The sequence below is a fragment of the Acanthopagrus latus genome, chromosome 5 (assembly GCF_904848185.1).
Source record: "Acanthopagrus latus isolate v.2019 chromosome 5, fAcaLat1.1, whole genome shotgun sequence".
In the NCBI taxonomy this organism is placed as follows: Eukaryota; Metazoa; Chordata; class Actinopteri; order Spariformes; family Sparidae; genus Acanthopagrus; species Acanthopagrus latus.
This window is the reverse complement of record NC_051043.1, coordinates 11838522-11857166: the sequence shown is the minus strand read 5'-3', so window position 1 is coordinate 11857166 and position 18645 is coordinate 11838522. Positions and strand designations below refer to the sequence as shown.

The 18645-nt window shown below is 40.3% G+C and overlaps 1 protein-coding gene across 2 annotated transcripts in view; it reads right to left on the bottom strand.

Moving 5' to 3' along the window:
* Positions 1-18645, bottom strand: part of dnah2 (dynein, axonemal, heavy chain 2) — a 61635-nt gene that overhangs the window by 23187 nt on the left and 19803 nt on the right. For both annotated transcript variants that reach the window (XM_037098072.1, XM_037098073.1), the window contains exons 27-49: positions 18059-18215; positions 17622-17704; positions 17151-17331; positions 16310-16448; positions 14669-14886; positions 13491-13583; positions 13234-13359; positions 12817-12924; positions 9811-9999; positions 9296-9393; positions 8985-9174; positions 7019-7199; positions 6659-6786; positions 5869-6021; positions 4879-5004; positions 4250-4468; positions 3717-3834; positions 3302-3438; positions 2491-2628; positions 1482-1640; positions 1112-1264; positions 389-480; positions 53-248 (exon numbers count right to left, since the gene is read on the bottom strand). In XM_037098072.1, coding sequence (XP_036953967.1) covers positions 53-248; positions 389-480; positions 1112-1264; positions 1482-1640; positions 2491-2628; positions 3302-3438; positions 3717-3834; positions 4250-4468; positions 4879-5004; positions 5869-6021; positions 6659-6786; positions 7019-7199; positions 8985-9174; positions 9296-9393; positions 9811-9999; positions 12817-12924; positions 13234-13359; positions 13491-13583; positions 14669-14886; positions 16310-16448; positions 17151-17331; positions 17622-17704; positions 18059-18215 — 3382 coding nt within the window. The remainder of the gene's footprint in view (positions 1-52; positions 249-388; positions 481-1111; positions 1265-1481; positions 1641-2490; positions 2629-3301; positions 3439-3716; positions 3835-4249; positions 4469-4878; positions 5005-5868; positions 6022-6658; positions 6787-7018; positions 7200-8984; positions 9175-9295; positions 9394-9810; positions 10000-12816; positions 12925-13233; positions 13360-13490; positions 13584-14668; positions 14887-16309; positions 16449-17150; positions 17332-17621; positions 17705-18058; positions 18216-18645) is intronic.

Here is an 18645-nt window from a genome sequence, read left to right as displayed (position 1 = left end):
AGAAGAACAAAGACCAGGCACAGACAAACACAGGACATGCAAAGCCACCAACCTGTGAAGACACGTTGACAGTGAGGGCAGCCCAACTGCTGTCTAATTCATGCAGGACACTTTGGGCCATTGAAGTTTTACCAGTACCCAATGGCCCAGTCAACAGCACTGGGCACTGACCCAGCACCAGAGCCTTCACCAGGAAGTTGTATCGAACTGTGTCCACTGTAGGAACCATAATCTTATAGAATGGACCTCTGCAAGAGAGGGCAGACAGAGATATACAGATGGATTGTAGCATTAAATGATATCATCTAGTGACTGGTGGAGAGTCAAAAGACAAAACATCCACACATGGACACATATGTGTGTACAACAGCGAACGTCATTTACTTACTTGGCATTGTAGCGCCAGCTCTTTGGCAGCTTGTCTTCAAAAGAAGCCCAGGTTCTTTTCTTGGTGTCCACATAGTACTCATAACACATGTCCTGAAAATGGTTGTATCAAAAGTTCAGAGACTGTTTTTGCCTGAGACATATTCCTGATGAAAGTGGCATGTAGTGTTTTCTCTCAATAGTGTCAAGCCAGTTTTGCATTTAAAATGCGTAAATCAGTCCTTCCATGATTTGCAAATGAAGCATCTGCATATCATATTGATTCACTGTAGGGTAATAGTCACGATAATGACTTCTGAAAAACTGGTTGTTGTGTTTGTCTTATGAAACAATATGGCGCAAAATGGGACTCTCTTTCTCTTTCACAAAGTCCCATGGTATCAATTTTCTCTTATGTTTATCAAGCTACCTTTTCAATATCAACTGTTGCAGAAGCTGAATTTCTGTGGTTATGGATACTGCTTAGAAAACACCTTTAACCTGTCTTTCAGTATCACAGCAGGCATAAAAATGGATAGCCCTGTTAGCCTTACTTCTAATTAGATTTTTGTTTTTTTGGAAAACATAGTCGAGCCACAGCAGTTGTAACCTACAGCTTACTTAACACTTAACACTGGTCACAGAAGAAATATAGTGACGAGTGAGAGAGAGATTGCCATTTGACTCATTTGGCTGACTTTGTATACCATAAATGTGTCAAAAATTGTTATATTCTACAAGAGACCTTGGTGGGGAAGTTGCATCCCATCTCCTTCAAGAAGGTGTCAATCCTCTTGCGTCCATCCTCGTCAACAGAAGCACAGATGGACCAGATGAGGCTGAAGATGAACCAGAGCTCCACCATCCTACCCAAGTTCTCTGTGTCCGAAGTATTCACCTTGAGTTACAGAGAGAATTACATTTTTTTACACTGGGGATGTTAAAGCAATTCAATCACTGATGACATGGGGCCATGTGTTTCTCTTAAATTTAGTAACAAGTCTTTTACAATAAATGCCATTAAAGATCTACATTTGAACTGCTGGAAAATGTTTGCAAATTGGTGGGATTACAATGTGCAGTGGAGGTTATAGTTTGTACTATAGTTGTCATACCCCATTGCTGGGTGTGGCCAAGGAGTCATAGAGGCGGCATAGAGAGGTTACTCCATTGAGCTCAGTGATGGGGATCAGCTCCTTACAGTTGCTCTTCTTAAAGTTCAGTGTGCTATCTACATACTTCTCAAACAGATGCTTTAAATGGTCCGCTTCAGCCTGTGAAGAAATTCAGCAATGGGGGATCAATGGATAGAGATTGAAGACAGAGGGTTCCACAAAATGGGCATCATTCATACATTTTTTTTTCTCTCTCTCTCTATTAAATGTAGACAGTGGTATGGCACTACCCAAATTTTTATATTACTACTGGGCTGCCAACATGCAACCAATGCTGCACCGGATGCGAGCAGATGATGATTCCCCTGCTTGGTGTCTGATGGAATCGTCATCTTGTGCTCCAGCCTCTCTCTCTGCAATTATTGCTTCATTCCCTCAAAAAAATCTGAAGCCAAGTTATCAAAACCCCAATCTGATTTTGTTGCTGTACTCTGTTTGATTGCTAGACATCTAATTTTGAGACACTGGAAATCACAACACCCACCATCACATTCATTGTGGATCAGGGATATACTAGTGTTTTCAAAACTCAAAGAGATTCAACACTTAGAGAGAGGTTCTGTACCTAAATTTGTGGCAGCCGTTCCCTCTGCATATAAAGGGCTATGACTTACAACCTCTAGACACTTTGTAAGATTACTGTACATCTACTCTGTGGCCTATGACTGAGAACTTCCTCATATAACTGCTCTGGTATGTGCTTTGATGTATATACATGAGACCCCCCATCACCCCACCCCCATTCATTTATTTATTTATCTATTCATTATTATGATTATTATGATTATTATTATTATTTATTTTGTTTTTTCTCTTCTTCTGTTTGTATGTATATGCTATTGTCGTTCATGTTAATTTCTCTCATGTCCCTATCTTGTATCTTCTATTATGTATGTGTAAAAAAAAAAAAAAAGTTATTAAAGAGTTATTATGAGCGGGTGCATTGTACCTTTGGACGCTTGTCCAGCCAGGACTGAAAAAAAGGCCGCCATCCCAGATCAGCGTACTCACTGTAGACAATCCCACAGCGAGACACTGTTGCGGGAGAGGCCATTTCCAGGTTCTCCACTTCAAACAGCAGAGACACCTATGAAAAATGATTTACATATAGGTGTTGTCACTATCACTGTACATGTTTCACAACAGTACAGAAATATAAAGCTATTATTTTTTGTTGTGTGATAATGTTGTTTATCTGGGAACATGAACAATATTTTATATACCAGATTGATGCTTTTGCAATAAACAGCACCGTTATTTAACTTAATTAATTTTGAGTCAGTATGTAGAAATAGGTAAATAATATTTAAAGTTCCTCACTCCTCAATTAAGTAAAGCACACAAACAGGGTTATTATTTGTTGGCTGTCCCATTTCTTATGTCAGCCAGCTCAATGGATCAAGCTGCCTGATTGTTCTGGCTCCTTCTCAGTTTTTAGATATTCATTCTACTCTTGTCTTTGGGCTTTGCCTTGTCAAATTAACTACACATAAAACAAAACAGCCCAGATGGTGTACTTTTAGTTGCTGCCTGAAACAAAAGACATTTACATCATTGTATTGTTCCATTTGTAGAGAGGTGAAAGTTGGCAATTCCTAGATTGCCATTGTTTTAAAACATATGAATTTCGGCTTAAAATAACCTACACATATTCCAGCATTAAAAAAGTAATTTGGATGGAAATGGGAGTTTAACTGCAATGCTTGGAATTGCTCAGATTATTGATGGCTTGATGATTTTCAGGTTTGGCTGTTTCTTACCTGTTCAGGCATAGAGATTCTCTCTCCATTGATGAGCGTGAGCACCTTGTTGTCGTCCATAACAGAGTTCATACTCTCTATCCACAGTGTGTCAACAGGCCCGTCAAACACAATCCACTTCTCATCTAGTTTCTCATCTGAGAGTAGAGGGCAGAATGAAGGTGTGACAGAAAACATACCATACCATAGTTACCGGTTTATTTTTTCATTTAAAAAAAGCTGAGAACAAATTAATTTCAGTGTTTCAATTTTTTGGTTTGAATACCATTTGCATATTTACCACAAAAGGACACAAAAAAGTCTATATAATAAAGAAGTTTGTGCAGGTAGCATTGTGTGCCAGTAAAGCAAAGTAAGACCAGTTGACTCCCAAAGCAGTGCTATGTACAGCAGTGAGCATTTTTAGTGTCAGCACCTGCACAGGCCAGTCTCATGAGGGAGGACAGCACTCCATCAGCCCATTCATTAGTGGAAAGGTCAGTTTCTCCATACAGCTCTGCCAGACTCATTGCCTTAGGGTTCAGAGGATAGTCCTGTTGTGCCAAGAAGAATGAAAAAGAGAAGAAGATAAAAAGATGACAAAACTGACTGTCACGGCTGATCATATTCACGGTCAAGGATAAGTATATTATATGTATAAGGGTGTGTACTGTGTACTAAAACCTTGGTTACACATGCTGCTTGAGTCAGTTATAAGTACAGAGAGAGAAGAAACATATATGTTAAACTGATTTTTTCCAACGTAATGTTGCTCATAATGTGCTCCTTGATTGCATGATTTACTCATGACTTTCTCTAATAAAGCTGGAGCACTTCATCACCTGAAAAATCTATCTATGTAGAACTGACTGCATGGAACACGACAACACTCAAACTTACTTGAGGATGAAACAGAAGCATTGACCAACATATCCTATATACATTGTATTGTTTTCCATCCACACCCACCTTGACCAGCTGGAAGCCAGGCTCTCCCTTGTGGTGCAGGGCAGTGAGGGCCCGCTGCAGGGTTCTCCAGGTCACGCTCTTTGCACTGCCTGTCTTGCCCACCAGCATGGAGCAGTGCCAAGAGTTTTTTGTCTCATAAAGCTGGATGACTTTGGTCATGGTGAAAGGAGTCACCTGCAAACCCCTCTGATAAAGTTCCGTCGTTATAGCTTCTTTCAACTGCAACAAGGTAACAGCAAAAGACTTGAGTCTTGAGTGATATTATAAATATGTAGAAAATTATTATATATCGACCACAATCTAACAGGGTCCAGTTGAATTATGTATACCAATAACATATTTGTGCTGGAAATGTGATGATGCATATCTGTATCATTACTAATATAAATAAAATAAATATAATATTTGTATTTGCAATCTTTATCAACACCCTCCACCAAGAGAGACAAAGATACTTATCATACTTAGATCATTATATATCAGAGCTGCAGCTGAACTGTACTTATTTGTGAATCTATGAACAGAGGAATAATCACTGAACACAATCTTATAGTCATAGTCTCAGTTAACATAACTAGATATAAAATGTAGGTATATACAAAGAATGCCAACCTCAACTGCTAACCCACCTTGCCATAGTCTGTAACAGGTGTTTCCACACCCGGGAACAAGTCCTGGATGATCCCATCAAATAGTGGAAGGTCAGTCGCGGTCAGTTTAGCCGTGTTCATGTCCTTAATAGCCATTAGCAGGATCTGAGCACAGAGATACAAAGGCACTCACTCACAATTACACTTCCTATTTAATAGATGAGTTAATTTGAGAGGCAAGGAATGTTGGTAGTCTATTCAAATGTGTGTGTGATTGTTCTCCACTGATTTGACATTATGGTGGCTTGGTTTCACATTCCATGTACACAGGTATAGATACTTCTTGCTGTGAGAGTGGCATTCTTTTGTAGTACGAAATTCCTTATATAGACCAAAACACAATGATTGCATACACTTACTGCCAGGTTAAAAAACCCTCTGCATCAGGCAATAGTTTACATGCAATTTAAATACTCTTCAGTGCTATTCACATTGAACTTCGCCCTAGGCTATGGGAGAAGTTGGCCCCTGTTTAGGGAAGCGCACTTGATAGGCCTGCCCACTGAGCAGTGTTAGCTCAGAGTTTGTAGGGTGATCCGCAGACAGTCTTCGATAAGAGGGGCAAAAGTAAACAGTAACATAACATTTTATAATGTGAACATTAGTTGCATGTTTCAATGGAAAGTTAAGCCAGGGCTGATAGAAGTGCAGTGTGAATCATATAGCCCTGGGCAAAGCTTGGGTTATTAACCTGTGTGAGAACAGGGGCTAAGATATAGTAGTATAGCAAGGTAAATTCTTAGCCCAGGGTTATTTCAAGGCATATACCACTAATTCATTCAAAATGCACATTTGTTGCTCTCATATCAAATTTATCACAACACTTTCACGTAAGTGAGTTTAACAACCTAATCTACCTGTTGGGTCACAAACTACAGAAAAGTTTTACCAGAACTAGCTGTTGATGAACTAGCCCTCAGCAAGTTCTGTGTGAGAGAGAGTGAGACAAAGACAGAGAGAAAGACCCACTTCTTCATCTGGAACTTTGGGGAAGGAGCCGCGTTTCTTTCCAGCACAACGGAGCAAGGAGATGAGAGCACGCATGCCAAAGTCATAGTGGTCCTGTTTAGATAGCTGCTGCGCTGCTAGGGAGTACAGAGTCAACACTTTCTTCGCCAGGGGCTATGAGGTCAAAGACAGAGAAAGTGTGTTAGCCAATAATGTACATTTCCCATTATTGGGCAATCATTTATGGGTCTAATATATATCCTCCATCCCTAGTGCAGTCGTGTCTGAATTTGCTTGTTTTCAGTACATTCAATGCCAATGTAAACAGATTAAAGCAAAAAGATCATGAGTGCCTCATGTGAAGCATGAACTTATTTCTTTCCCTCCTTCTACCACTTTTTCTCTTTTTAAACAAGGGTAAATCATCATTTTTATTTGATTATTATCAAAGATAAACTCAAAGTAAGAAGACGGAGCTGGCAGTAGCTGTGCTGCAGTAGCAACGCTCTCTGTGTGGATACACACAATAGTGAGATGCAGCAGTTCAGCAACACAGCTGTCATGCACTGCACTACACATGCAGGATGTGCATTTCACCCATCCAAGTGATCAAATTAGTATTCAGGTTTCTCAAAACCAGGATAAGGCCTTATCCACGTTGCAAAAAGCAGATCATCAGTGTTAAACAACATCAGTGTTTAACCCTCCCACTAAGGCCAAGACTTAACCATACTTAGATGTTTTTTTCCTCTCATCTGTTAAATTTTTGTCCAGCACATTTCCAGTACAACTTTTAATTGAGTGGTAGTACCTTGGGCGTGTTGAATCCCTCTGCAAACAACGTGATCATAGTGATTTGAGTGGAGTCTGGCACCACCATGGAGATAGGTCTGAACATGGACTTGAGGTTGTCCGGAAGCTCAGTTTGACCAGCATAACCTAGGGGGGAAAAAAAGGAGAGGGACGATGACAATTACAAACACCAAAAGGGCCAACTGTAACAGGCTTTGATGAGAAAAGTAATCTGTTGCCGGAAAATGTTTGTATTGTATTTCCATAACATCCCACTTCTGTCAAGTTATATGCTCAGTACGGTTCAATATCTGTATGTCCACCAACATATGGCGACATGAAAATCTAGTGTGTGCATTGCACATTAGCAGTGACTTACCAGGATTCATAGTGACAAAGATGCCACATGAGTCGACCAGAGGTATGTGCTGTCCTTCAAAGTGGAACTTGCACTGTCTAGCTGAGAGGGCAGACAGGATGGAAAGGATCTGCTGGGCCACTACTGACAACACCTCAACGTTAATACGGTTGAATGCATCGAAGCATCCCCATGCTCCAGTCTGTTCAGTGTGGACATAATGAAATACATACAAATTTGAAAGTCCAATTACAGAGACAAATGCAATTAAAGCAAAAAAAAAAAAATCCAACCTATCTAACTATAAAGCAAGGAATCTGTATGTCTGTCTGTTGGCTGGTCCTGGATTCCTCGCTCATTGATTGTTGTTGTAGAGCTCAAAAGGTACTAATGTAATCATCCAGATTTTAAATCATTATATCAAACATGTTGATATTATTGGGGTGGTGTTGAGCTTTTGAAGAGGCTGAAGACTGGATCTGTAAACCCCTCACATTACCAGGTCATCTGTGCCAAACAGCACATTTTGAAGGGGGACTGTACTTGGGTCTTTAACACACAGTCTTGTTGACTGTTGTTATCATCAAAAACTGTATATGGTGAACAAAGAGAGAGAGAGAGAGAGAGAGAGAGAGAGAGAGAGAGAGAGAGAGAGAGAGCGCTAGAGAGAGAGAAACCTACCACTGACTATCCCAGGAAAGGTTTAATAAAGTGTTTTTGATCTTGGCTCACATGACAGCAGTCTTTCAATGATTGTGACATAAATGCCATCTTGAATACACACCCACTCATGTATCTAGCCATATGAACAGCATATTCAGTCACAAGTAATCCTTTAAAGCAAAATGACGTTCTAGGTTGCCAAAGAGGGACCTTCTGGAAAACTCTTTGTAGCGTGAAGAAACCCAGAAACGCTGTTCTCTGAATTTGTGTCTAGATGGAAAGAGATTGAGATTTTTGGAAAAGATGATGCACGCAGTAGGGATGTCCCGATCCGTTCTGCAGGATTGGGATCTGGGCCGATATGGGCATTTTTCCACTGATTGGCGATTGGCAATTTTGAAAGTGGACCCAAGTCCGTTTTTTTTTTTTCTTTTAAACGTCAGAGCACAATTTGTGGCAGAACTAAGCATGTAATTTTACTCTGGCAAACCTGTGGATAAAATACCTGCATGATGAAAAACTTAAATTAGAAAGCGAAAGTAGTCCAACGGTGACATGTAACATCTGCAATACGACCGTTTTGCGAGGAGGAGCTACATTTAATACTATTCGTTTCGTATGATAAAATATTACAGAGAAGGTAATTAAATGAATCGCTCTGGATAAGCAGCTCATCTCTGTGGTAGAGGATCAGGGTTTTCTTAGTCATCTGGAGATTGTGAATCCCCAGTATGCCCTACGATCTCAGCATTGCATTACATTTATTCCACTTTCTAATTACAACTTGCCAGTATGTGCACTAGTTTCGTGGGTCTCATACAGCAAAGCATGTAAAACAGGCAATCGAGGAGATGCTGAACATGTGTGAAATAGACAAGCAACACGTCCACGTCATTTTACATGATAATGTAAGGAATATGAACAATAGCAGTGGATGATATGGAGGTACCAAGTGTGGGCTGCGTCTCACACACACACTTCAACTGGCTGTACGTGAGGGTCTGCTGTCACATTGCAGCGTCACAGATTCACCCGCTAACACAAGGAAGGTTCGGCCAATGTTGCAATAGCATATGCAGAATAAGAAAGAGCCATATAAAACATTTAAACAAAATAAAAAACTATCAAGGAACAGCTTGGATGCAGGTACGTTTTTTCTTAATGCAGCTGTATTATCCAGGAAAATATTAGTTAAGGCTAAGTACTGAATCAGGGGTCAGTATCTGCATTTACTAAATATCAAAGGACTCGGATTGGGATCGGGGTAAAAAAAAACCTGATCGGGACATCCCTAATCGCCAGCATAATCTCTTTTCTTTCCTACCTGTGCCAGGCCAGAGAACATGCGTCCTATGGATTTGTAGTCCAGTCTTTCAGAGCAGTTGACTACAATGACATGCATGCCTAGAGCTTTGCCCAAGTCCTTCACTGTCTCTGTCTTCCCAGTACCAGCTGGGCCTTTAGGACAGCCCCCACGACAGAGATGGAGCGCTGTGGTCAGGGTCATGTAACACCTGAATGGAGTCAAACATGCTCATTTACTGTACAGAGAATACATGTAGAAAGGAAAAATCATCATGGAAATAGAAATATGATCTTGTTGGTGCACTAATTGACTGAGCGACAGATTGTGACCTGTCAGTAAGTGGAGTGATAACGAGGCGTCCAGAGTTGCCCAGGTACTCATAGCCATAAGTGAAACATGCGTTGGTCTGTCGGACTATGCAATCATCCTAATGAAAAAAGAAACAAAAAAAACAGATTAGATCAGTAAACTGAGTGGGGAGAGTGAGAAATGCTGATATTTGCAAAAAAAAATGCAGAATAGAGGGTATATGTATGAGTATGAATATCATACTGAATCATTAGAAGTTATATACCTATACACATGCGTTCTATTACAGGTTTGTCTTTAGCTTTGTAGCCAGATGTAATTAAATATTATTCCGGGGATAATTCTCATGGGGGGAGGGGAATGAGATGGATTCCACCCTCATTATACTAACCACATAAGGGAAAATATCGACAAAAAACAGTCACTAAAATATGTTTATGCTGAAATTATGCCTTTATAAAAGTTGTCTCATGTGCTCTCCTTTTTTTCATACCTGTTTCCTCAATGCTGTTGTAGCTTGACTATCAGAACATACCTTCTCTGAGTATAGTCTCAGCTGGCAGAGCCACTCGAAAGCACTGGCATCATTGCAGCCTCCCTTAACCAGCTTCTCAATGACATCCCGAGCATGAACCTCCACCGTGATCAGTGCTATGAGCTTCAGGCGCTGAACTTTGGACAGTTTGCCATGGATGATCTCTGAATAGCACTGAAGCATGGAGACCTTAGAAAAAAAGACAGTGTTAGCAAAAGAGCTATTAATTAAAACGTAACTTTTTCTATGATTTTCGCCCTTTACCACATAAATGGTGTTGTAGGCTGCCGAAGAAGGACCTTCTGGAAAACTCTTTGTGGTGTGAAGAAACCCAGAAACGCTGTTCTCTGTGTTTATGTTTGGATGGACAGAGATTGTGATTTTTGGAAAAGTTGATGCACACACTAGGGATGTCACAATCTGTTCTGCAGGATAGTAGTCCGTAGTTTCGTAAGGGGGTAACAAAAGAGCTGCATTTAATACTACTCGTCTGGTACAATAAAATATTACAGAGAATGTAATTAAATTAATTGCTCTGGATAACCAGCTCATCTCCGTGGTAGAGGATCAGGGTTTTCTTAGTCATCTGGAATTTTTGAATCCCTGGTATGCCCTACGATCTCGGCATTACATTACATTTATTCCACTCTCTAGTTACAACTTGCCGGTATGTGCACTAGTTTCGTGAAAATATTAGTTAAGGCTAAGTATCGGATCAAGAATCGGTATCTGTGGATATTAAATATTAAAGGACTCAGATCAGGATCAGGGTAAAAAAAACCTGATTGTGACATCCCTAGCACACACCAATACCTTTAGGTTATTTGCATAACCCTGGTTCTCCAAGTAGCATGAGTGAGTGTGTCACCAAGGGTAACGCCCCTGCATGCCCTCAACAGAAGCTCTTTATTACATTCTGCCATGCCACAGGCTGGCCCTGATGACGTGAATGTCGCAGGGCCAACCGCCCTTCCCTATTTAAGGGGCCGACATGCTGTCATTCATCATTCAAAATATTTAGCTCACCTCTTCCTTGCTTCACACCAGCAAGGAGGGTGGTCTGGTGAGATACTCACTCATGCTACTTAGAGAACCGGGGTTATGCAAATAACCTAAAGTTCTCTTTCATACCATTCATTTCATGTCTCACTATGGGATATACTGACTCCCAGATTGCTTTAAAGCCTATGACCAGAACCAGCACTAACAGTGAATTTATTCTTGTGAATAACCATTGTCACCAGATACCCCTACACTCACGTCCAGGCTGTAGAAACGAGCAAAGGACAGAGGTGAAGACCAGCTGGCTGCAGCACAAATCCTGAATTGAGACTGTGTGACCGTTAAAACTGACATGGCAAGCTGTAATACCTGCCAAATACACCTTTAAGGTAGAAAACGCTCTGTCCTTTTCGTTTTTCTCTGCAAAACGACAAGAATGTCGATACAAAGCACTGAAAACAAATGACATTATCAGGCCTGCACCAATCCTCAAACACTCGCCACTTGCAGTCATAGAGACCTAGTGGATGGGGCTCTTGCACTCTGGATTGTATCGATTAAATTCTGAGGAAGCCCTACAGCTGTCAGATCGGACCTTTCAGTCTGCAGTGCCTGTGATGCAGTGGATCTATACCATGTGAGACCACCCAACACTGAAATCACCTCATATATAGACGGCCCAGTGGGACGACCACTAGCGCCGACGCCATCAGCCCCATTAGCCTCTGACGATCCGTTGGTATTTGTGGCGAATCCATAGTTAGCTAAATACAGGTGCGCTAGTTTATTAGCCTTGTTTGCTGAGTCTCGTAAACAGCTGCAGGCAGCTATGTACTATTAGCTTTATGCGTGCACCTTGCTGTGAAGCAGGGGTGTGATATAAAGCACAGTATTGCTACTGTTTGACTAGCAAATCTGGGAAAAATATTTATATTTTTCTCTCTTTATTACAGGAAAACAGTGCTGTTGCTCTGTGTGGTTTGTGTAAATGTTAGCTTAAAAGACTTGGGTATTGCTACGTAGCCAATCGAGAGTATGAGTACTCTCTGTAGCTCTTTTGCTAGCGCCAAGTATTTATACTCTAACCCCCAGCCCGATGCAGTTAACTAGAATTGTTTCTAGATGGCTGCCAAGTTTGAGCTGCCCTACAGACAGAACAGTGACCAAGAGCCAAGCATTTGGCGACGGAGTTGGTTGCTCGCGTCTTTGAACAGTTAAGCTAGGCTCCAAGTTGTTCAGTTGTGGGCTTTGCTTCTGTGAAGCGAGAAGAGGTTTTTGAATGATGAATGACAGCATGTTGGCCCCTTAAATAGGGAAGGGTGGGTGGCCCTACAACATTCTTGTTATCAGGGCCAGCCTATGGGCTGGCGTAGTAGTAGTTAGACGTGTAACGAATGCTATGAAAGATAACCGCTTCTTAATTGGGCCTATCAGTGTATGAAGTATCATAGGCCATTGTGAACGTAGCTTTTGTGTAATGTATTTGTCCCCAGACAATGGAACGGTGGCGCAGCGCTGCTATACTGCTAGCTCAGCGCCACTATACTAATTTTCAATGTTAACCGCTTTGTAGCGGGTGAGGGTGACGAGCGAGCGTCCGTCCATCTGTCCCTCCCGCCTGACGATAGCGACCAACTTTGGCCACTCCGTCCGATGATTGCGACCATCTCCCCCCCCCCGCCCCCTGCCGTCAGATGATAGCGGCGCACCATCATCCCCGGGGGGGAAGACGGTGTGCTGCTACACTGAAATACATTTATGATAAAGAAAGACAAATTGACCACTGACAATGTTTGCAGACAAAATAAGATTATCCAGGAAGATTTAGTGCAGTCACTTTTTTGTCTGTGTTGGATTGGACAGAGATTAAATTAATCTGAAATAGTGGGAAAACACTTGTGGAGACTGCTTCTTGTGCTCAAACTTTATTTCCTGAAATACCTGTGTGCATTGCTGTATTAGAAACACAAAAAGTCTAGTGAAATGATAAATAGTCCATCAAACCTGTTTCTTCTTCATGGACTTAAGAGAAGACTCAGCTCTTTCCTTGCTGGAATTGAGAGAATGAGTAACATCACTGGTCCACTGGATCTGACTGGCTGTGATTAGTGTCTAAAACAGAGGGAATGCACACTTAAGGAAAACTGAATCCGTTAGTTTAAGAACTGTGCAACTTTATTTTCAAGCAATACAGCTTGTGTACCTTAAAGCAAAATATTACCACAACAATCAATGACCTGGATGGAGATAAATGTTTAGTTGAGTTGATATTTGTAAAAATAATAATTGCGATTACACACTGGTTTTTAAATTGGGAAATCGATTTGCACTGCCTTGACACAGAGCTAGTTTCCCATGACCAATACTGAGTGCTAATGCAGAATAGGCAAATAAAAAGTGAAAAGCCAAAGACAATTTTACCTGTCCTGGCCACGCTTTGACCCATTTGTCTCTCTGTCCTGATGTTTTCTTCAGAGCAGAAAGGCAATTTTTCAGCTGTGTCTTTAATGTATCACGCATGTTCTCCTCAACATCACACAGCCAAACCTACATACACAAGATAAATTGGTGCTTACATTTGCCATCATTACTCAGCCTTGCTAGTACTATCATGACTACACTAAGTTTAATCAACAGTCTTATAGTCATGACCATTATCATAATCATTACTGCTGTACCTCCACAGATCTGTCAAGCATCACTTGTTCGTTGAAATCAATATACTCCCCATCAGCAGAGAACATCCCAAGAGCGATTGGCATAGTGACCACCTACAGAAGACACAAATACACAGTGACAGCTTACTGTATGTACTGGTCGATCCCATTCTTAATACAGTGTTTTGAGCTCCATAATTTAAGGCCAATCCATACTGAATGTTTCATATAGAGTCAAGCAATAAATTTAGCAAAATATGACCTAATTGCTGTTGCATTCACAAGCTTTTGGAGATAATATGCTGACATCTAAGATTATTAAAAAGTAATAAATACTAGTCACTAAGCACAAGGTTCAGTTTGAAAAGGTGTTTCTGTAGCATGTAAAGTGGTTCCATACTATCAAATAAGCATGTACCAGCGGATTTCATACCTTATTATGTCTTGTTTGGGGATACTGACAAGTTAAAAAAAAACTAATTGTTTATTACAAATGTACCATCACTGAGCAACACATTGAAGTGTAATGATCGTACCTACTAATATATCTACTAATATCTGGATCTTTTAGTTTTGCCCTGAATCCTGATCAAACTCTGATCTGAAATCTACTTCAAAAATACTTTTTATTTTGATTCCCTACTTACACACAGGGCAAATTGTAAGACTACATTGACACAAATATTATTATTCTGTTGTCAGTCAGGACAGTTCCAAAAATGCGTTGGATGTATCACCTCCCTGCCACGGAAACTCAACAATTTTCTTTATTTCTTTCTTCTTTGATTTTAATTCCTTACCTTTTTGAAACCTACTGTTATTTTAAACAGGCCTTTCCCCCTTATTGCTCCCCAACAGACACACTAGAATCCCACATACAGTTTGCCATCGAATTTCTTTTTTTTGTCTTTCCTCAAAGTATTAATTATGTCATGTTTCCCAGTGTACCAAGTCATGTCTTGTTTGGTCTCGCTTGTTACATCTTACTTCACTAAATAAAGGCAAAAATTATATTCTATATTTTGTGTCGTATTACACCCACAACGTAGAAGACTGTTAGAGTGTAAGAATGTCAAGTAAAGAAACCCCAGTTATGTAAAACTGTAATATTTAATAATCTAATCTTGACTAAATAGGCTTTTTCTCAGTAATAGTGTAGCCACTGGCCCCTGAGTGTATGTGTGCCTGTGATTCCCTGCCTCCTCAATGCGCAGGCTCTTGATGTTGTCAAAACACTTCTTCAGGTGAGGCTGCATGACTTTGGGGTTCTTTGACTGCCCTAGGATCTCCACCAAATCATCATTGGACAGGAAGCAGAATCTTGAGAAGATCTGCCTCTTGGTCTCCAGGTATATGTCGAGTGCCCTCTGGATCTCTTCCAGCTTGGTGCTCATATGTGCAAGCTCCTCCAGCAAGCCTAAAAGGGGGAGAGGATTTGTGGTGATAAATAACATATAACAAAATCTATTTTATTTATAAATAAGAGTCAGCATCTGAGATGAAGGACATGGATTTAACACAGTTCAAAACGGCTCCAGACCCATCACAGTATAACTAGAAGAAAATAACATTATAAAACACAATACAAATTCAAGACTAATATAGAGGTAGAGGTAAGAACTTTAGCCCGAGCCCGAGCCCGAGCCCGACCCGGCCCGAAATTCGGGTCGGGTCGGGCCTAAAATGTCAATCATTACGTTCGGGTCGGGTCGGGCTCGGGCTTCTCTCTCGCTGACTTTTTTTTAAAATAAATATATGTTTATAAAAATGTATACTAAAACGATGTGTGGACACTAAACTAAGGAATACTTATTGTAAATAAATAATTTGGATAAAACAGAGAAGGCGGCGCTGTAAGGTAATTGCTATATAACTACTACTAAACAGGAGGCGCAGAGCAAGAGCACGCTTTGCGCACGGCTTTGCGGACATTTCGTGAACGTAATCTTGAAATTTCGGGTTTGCTTCGGGCTCGGGCCTGCAAATCAAGTTAATTGGTCGGGCTCGGGCTGGGTCGGGCTTTAATGCCTGCGGGCCTGGGTCGGGTCGGGCTGGATTTTTTAGGCCCGATCTTACCTCTATATAGAGGCCCCGAATACACACTATTTGAATATACAATTTTGAAAGTACATTCTTTGTTTCTATGCCGTCTCGAAAGTGTGACTCCAAGAATGGTTATTTAAAAAAAAAAATCTTTAAACTGGCAAGAAAACTTTGTGCTTTAAATTATCATTCTAAAAACATAAACAGTAAACACCAATTGCACAGTGTAATAGTTGTAAAATAATAATAATAATAATTACATCACCATCCACAAATTTTATTCCCAACAGAACTTGGTCTCACTTTGCTATTTGGCCTGCCACCTGGTTGCAATTTTTTTGTAAAAATGGAGGTCACACTACAGCGCAAGGAAAAGACATCTACGCAAACAAAAGAGGGAGAGGCATTGTTTTTCCTGGTCACTATCCCCAAGTAACCATGGAACAAAAAAAAAGAATCCTGCTGATGAAGGCGGAGAAGAAAGTGAAGAGGCAGCGGATAGAAACTGAAGTAAAACAAGAGTGAACGTACGGACATTCACTGGATGGAGAGCACTAGTGTTTCGTCTAAGTGTGTGTGTTTCCTCTTACTAGTTGGACTTGAGATTGTGATGCCTTTCATCACAATGACATCTGGGCTTCTAGATCAAATTGAAATATTTATTGCTTTTTTTTGTTTTGGACAGTGGCTCAGACAAGACTGCAGTACAACAGGGAAATGCCATGTCTCTTTCTGCTTTAAATACATATACAATATACATATATGTATATATGTACAAGTATACAGTATGTACATACTTGGGTGGTGTGTTCCCTGCAAAGCGTTGTTATCCTTCTGGAGTCGGCCCATGGTGGCCTTCCAACTAGAACTAGTATCTTCAAACTCTTTGCACTCATGAGGCAGCTGCTCACAGATATCCTTATCTTGAAAAATGTTCTGGAGCAATGAAAAAAAAAGAAAAAATGGAGTGTTACAGAACAAGACTGCAGTTCTGATCCTACTTTTATCTGTTTACTTGCGCTCTACACAAGTAAATGTGTGTCAAGTCTATTTTTCTCTTTTTTACACAGTGACTACAGTCATTGTTTACATTCTTTAACACATTGCAATCTTAAAACCAGTGTGCATGTAATACTGACTTGCATCCCTTAGAGCTAATGAATGCCTGTGCTTGTTCATGTCCATTCTAAAACTTGAAAAATAATAAATACTTGATAAAAATAACAAAACAAAATTTTTAAAAATGGATAACTGGAAAAGCAGCTGCAATCCCTCCTATGCAGAGATGATTTTGTTGGAAATGAGAACTGTCTGTCAGTGAAACATGAATAAAATGCAATAAAATAAAACAACTGTTGCTGCTCTGCACTGTTACGCTGAAAAGCAACAATATAGCCAACAGGGGGTGCCATACTGTGCATGTAATGTGACAGAATCAGAAACAACTAAACTACATGTTTACTGAAAAGAACCATAACCATCATAAAAACACCACAACACATAATAAATGTACACTGTGAATGATGACTCACAGAAAATGATGAAGCCAACCATAAAGCAATGAATACTCATGTATTAAAACAACATATAATAATGAATCCTATGAGATAGTAAAGTATATGACAGTGTTTCCTGTACCTTCAAAGAAATCCACTGATGCTGCAGACTGAGGATCATCTCGATGACTTCCCGCACCTCGGACAGCTGACGTTCCCAACAATCTACCTCCTGCTCAAAGGCTTTGACAAACCGAGATGCCTTCATTGTGGACAGAATAACCTGGTTGTCCTCCAGGGCCTGGAAAACTTCTTCTGTACTCCTGAGAGACAGGGAGGGAGAATGAAACTTGACTGCTGATGATCGCTTATAATGGTTTTCAGAGCAGAAAAAGTAGCGAAAGAATCTGTTTATAAAGTAAACCAGCAGTTTTGTGTAACTCAGTGTACAGTACCAGTTTTTGAGGCTGTATTTATTGTTCCATTTATTGACTGCATAAAATTTAAGTGTCAGTAGCCCTCTTATTGGTTAATATTAGCTGACTGAATATGATAAAGGCAGACCATTTATGGTAAAGTCTTTCTCAAACCCTCAACCCAAAAGCTTACTCACCTAAGCCAGTAGTGGCCTTTAGCTTCATATGGCACTATGTCCAGGAATGTTTCTGCCCATGTCGTCGTCATTCCCTCCAGACCCTTAAATATCCAACACAAAAAGTATTGTCAACAGAAATACACATCAGAGGTGGCAAAATTAGTGGGTGGCATTTCTACTCTATTATTTTTCCACAAGCTAATTATGATAAATTCACATGACTAGATAATGGCCTGAAGCTATAAATCTTAGCTTTGAATTCTACAGCTTGCATAGACCTGAGATGGAGAGCGCTTTATAAATTTACAAAATGAGAGCATTTTTTTTCACCCTACACAGTATGAACTGAACATGAACAAATATGCCAACTTCTTGGGCGAGACCGTGGTTAAAATGAATGGAAACTACAAAAATGCAAACTGAGCATCAGTCTAGACAAGAAGAAGAAACTCAACCTTTTCAATGGAGAGTTCATTGCTGGCTGCTCCCGAGATCTCACAGATCTTCCCAGCATATTTGTCGAGGCCCAGAAATATGATCTTCTCCAGGGTGAATTCACTGCTGGTTGGGTCAAAATAGCAAGACAGCTCTTCATAGATCTGCATCCAGTGCCTGAAAGAAAGGTGGAATTAATCAAAAAATAAATTAATTAACTCATTTTCATCCTTTCTCAGGTGAGTTCAATGTGTTTTGAAATTAAGGCAGATGTGTCCATCTGTCACTCAGTCATTGATCAGTCTTCAGATCAGAGATCAGAGTTTGAAAAAGGGTTAGACTTAAGTAAAAGATATCAAAAAGCTCTCAAAATAGATGAGAAACGGGAGATGGCTCATGCCTTAGCACGCTTCTGATTAATTTAATATAATTTAATTTAACCTCATATGTTGTTTGTACAGATTTGAATTCAAACCTGACCTTCTTACTGTGCACTCAAGGGCATAAATGTCTTTCTTATTGAATGTGGCAACAGGGACGGACATTTGCACTTTGCACATTTGACAAATTGTCTCCTGTTTTTGCTGTACTGTTATGTGCAGTGTCC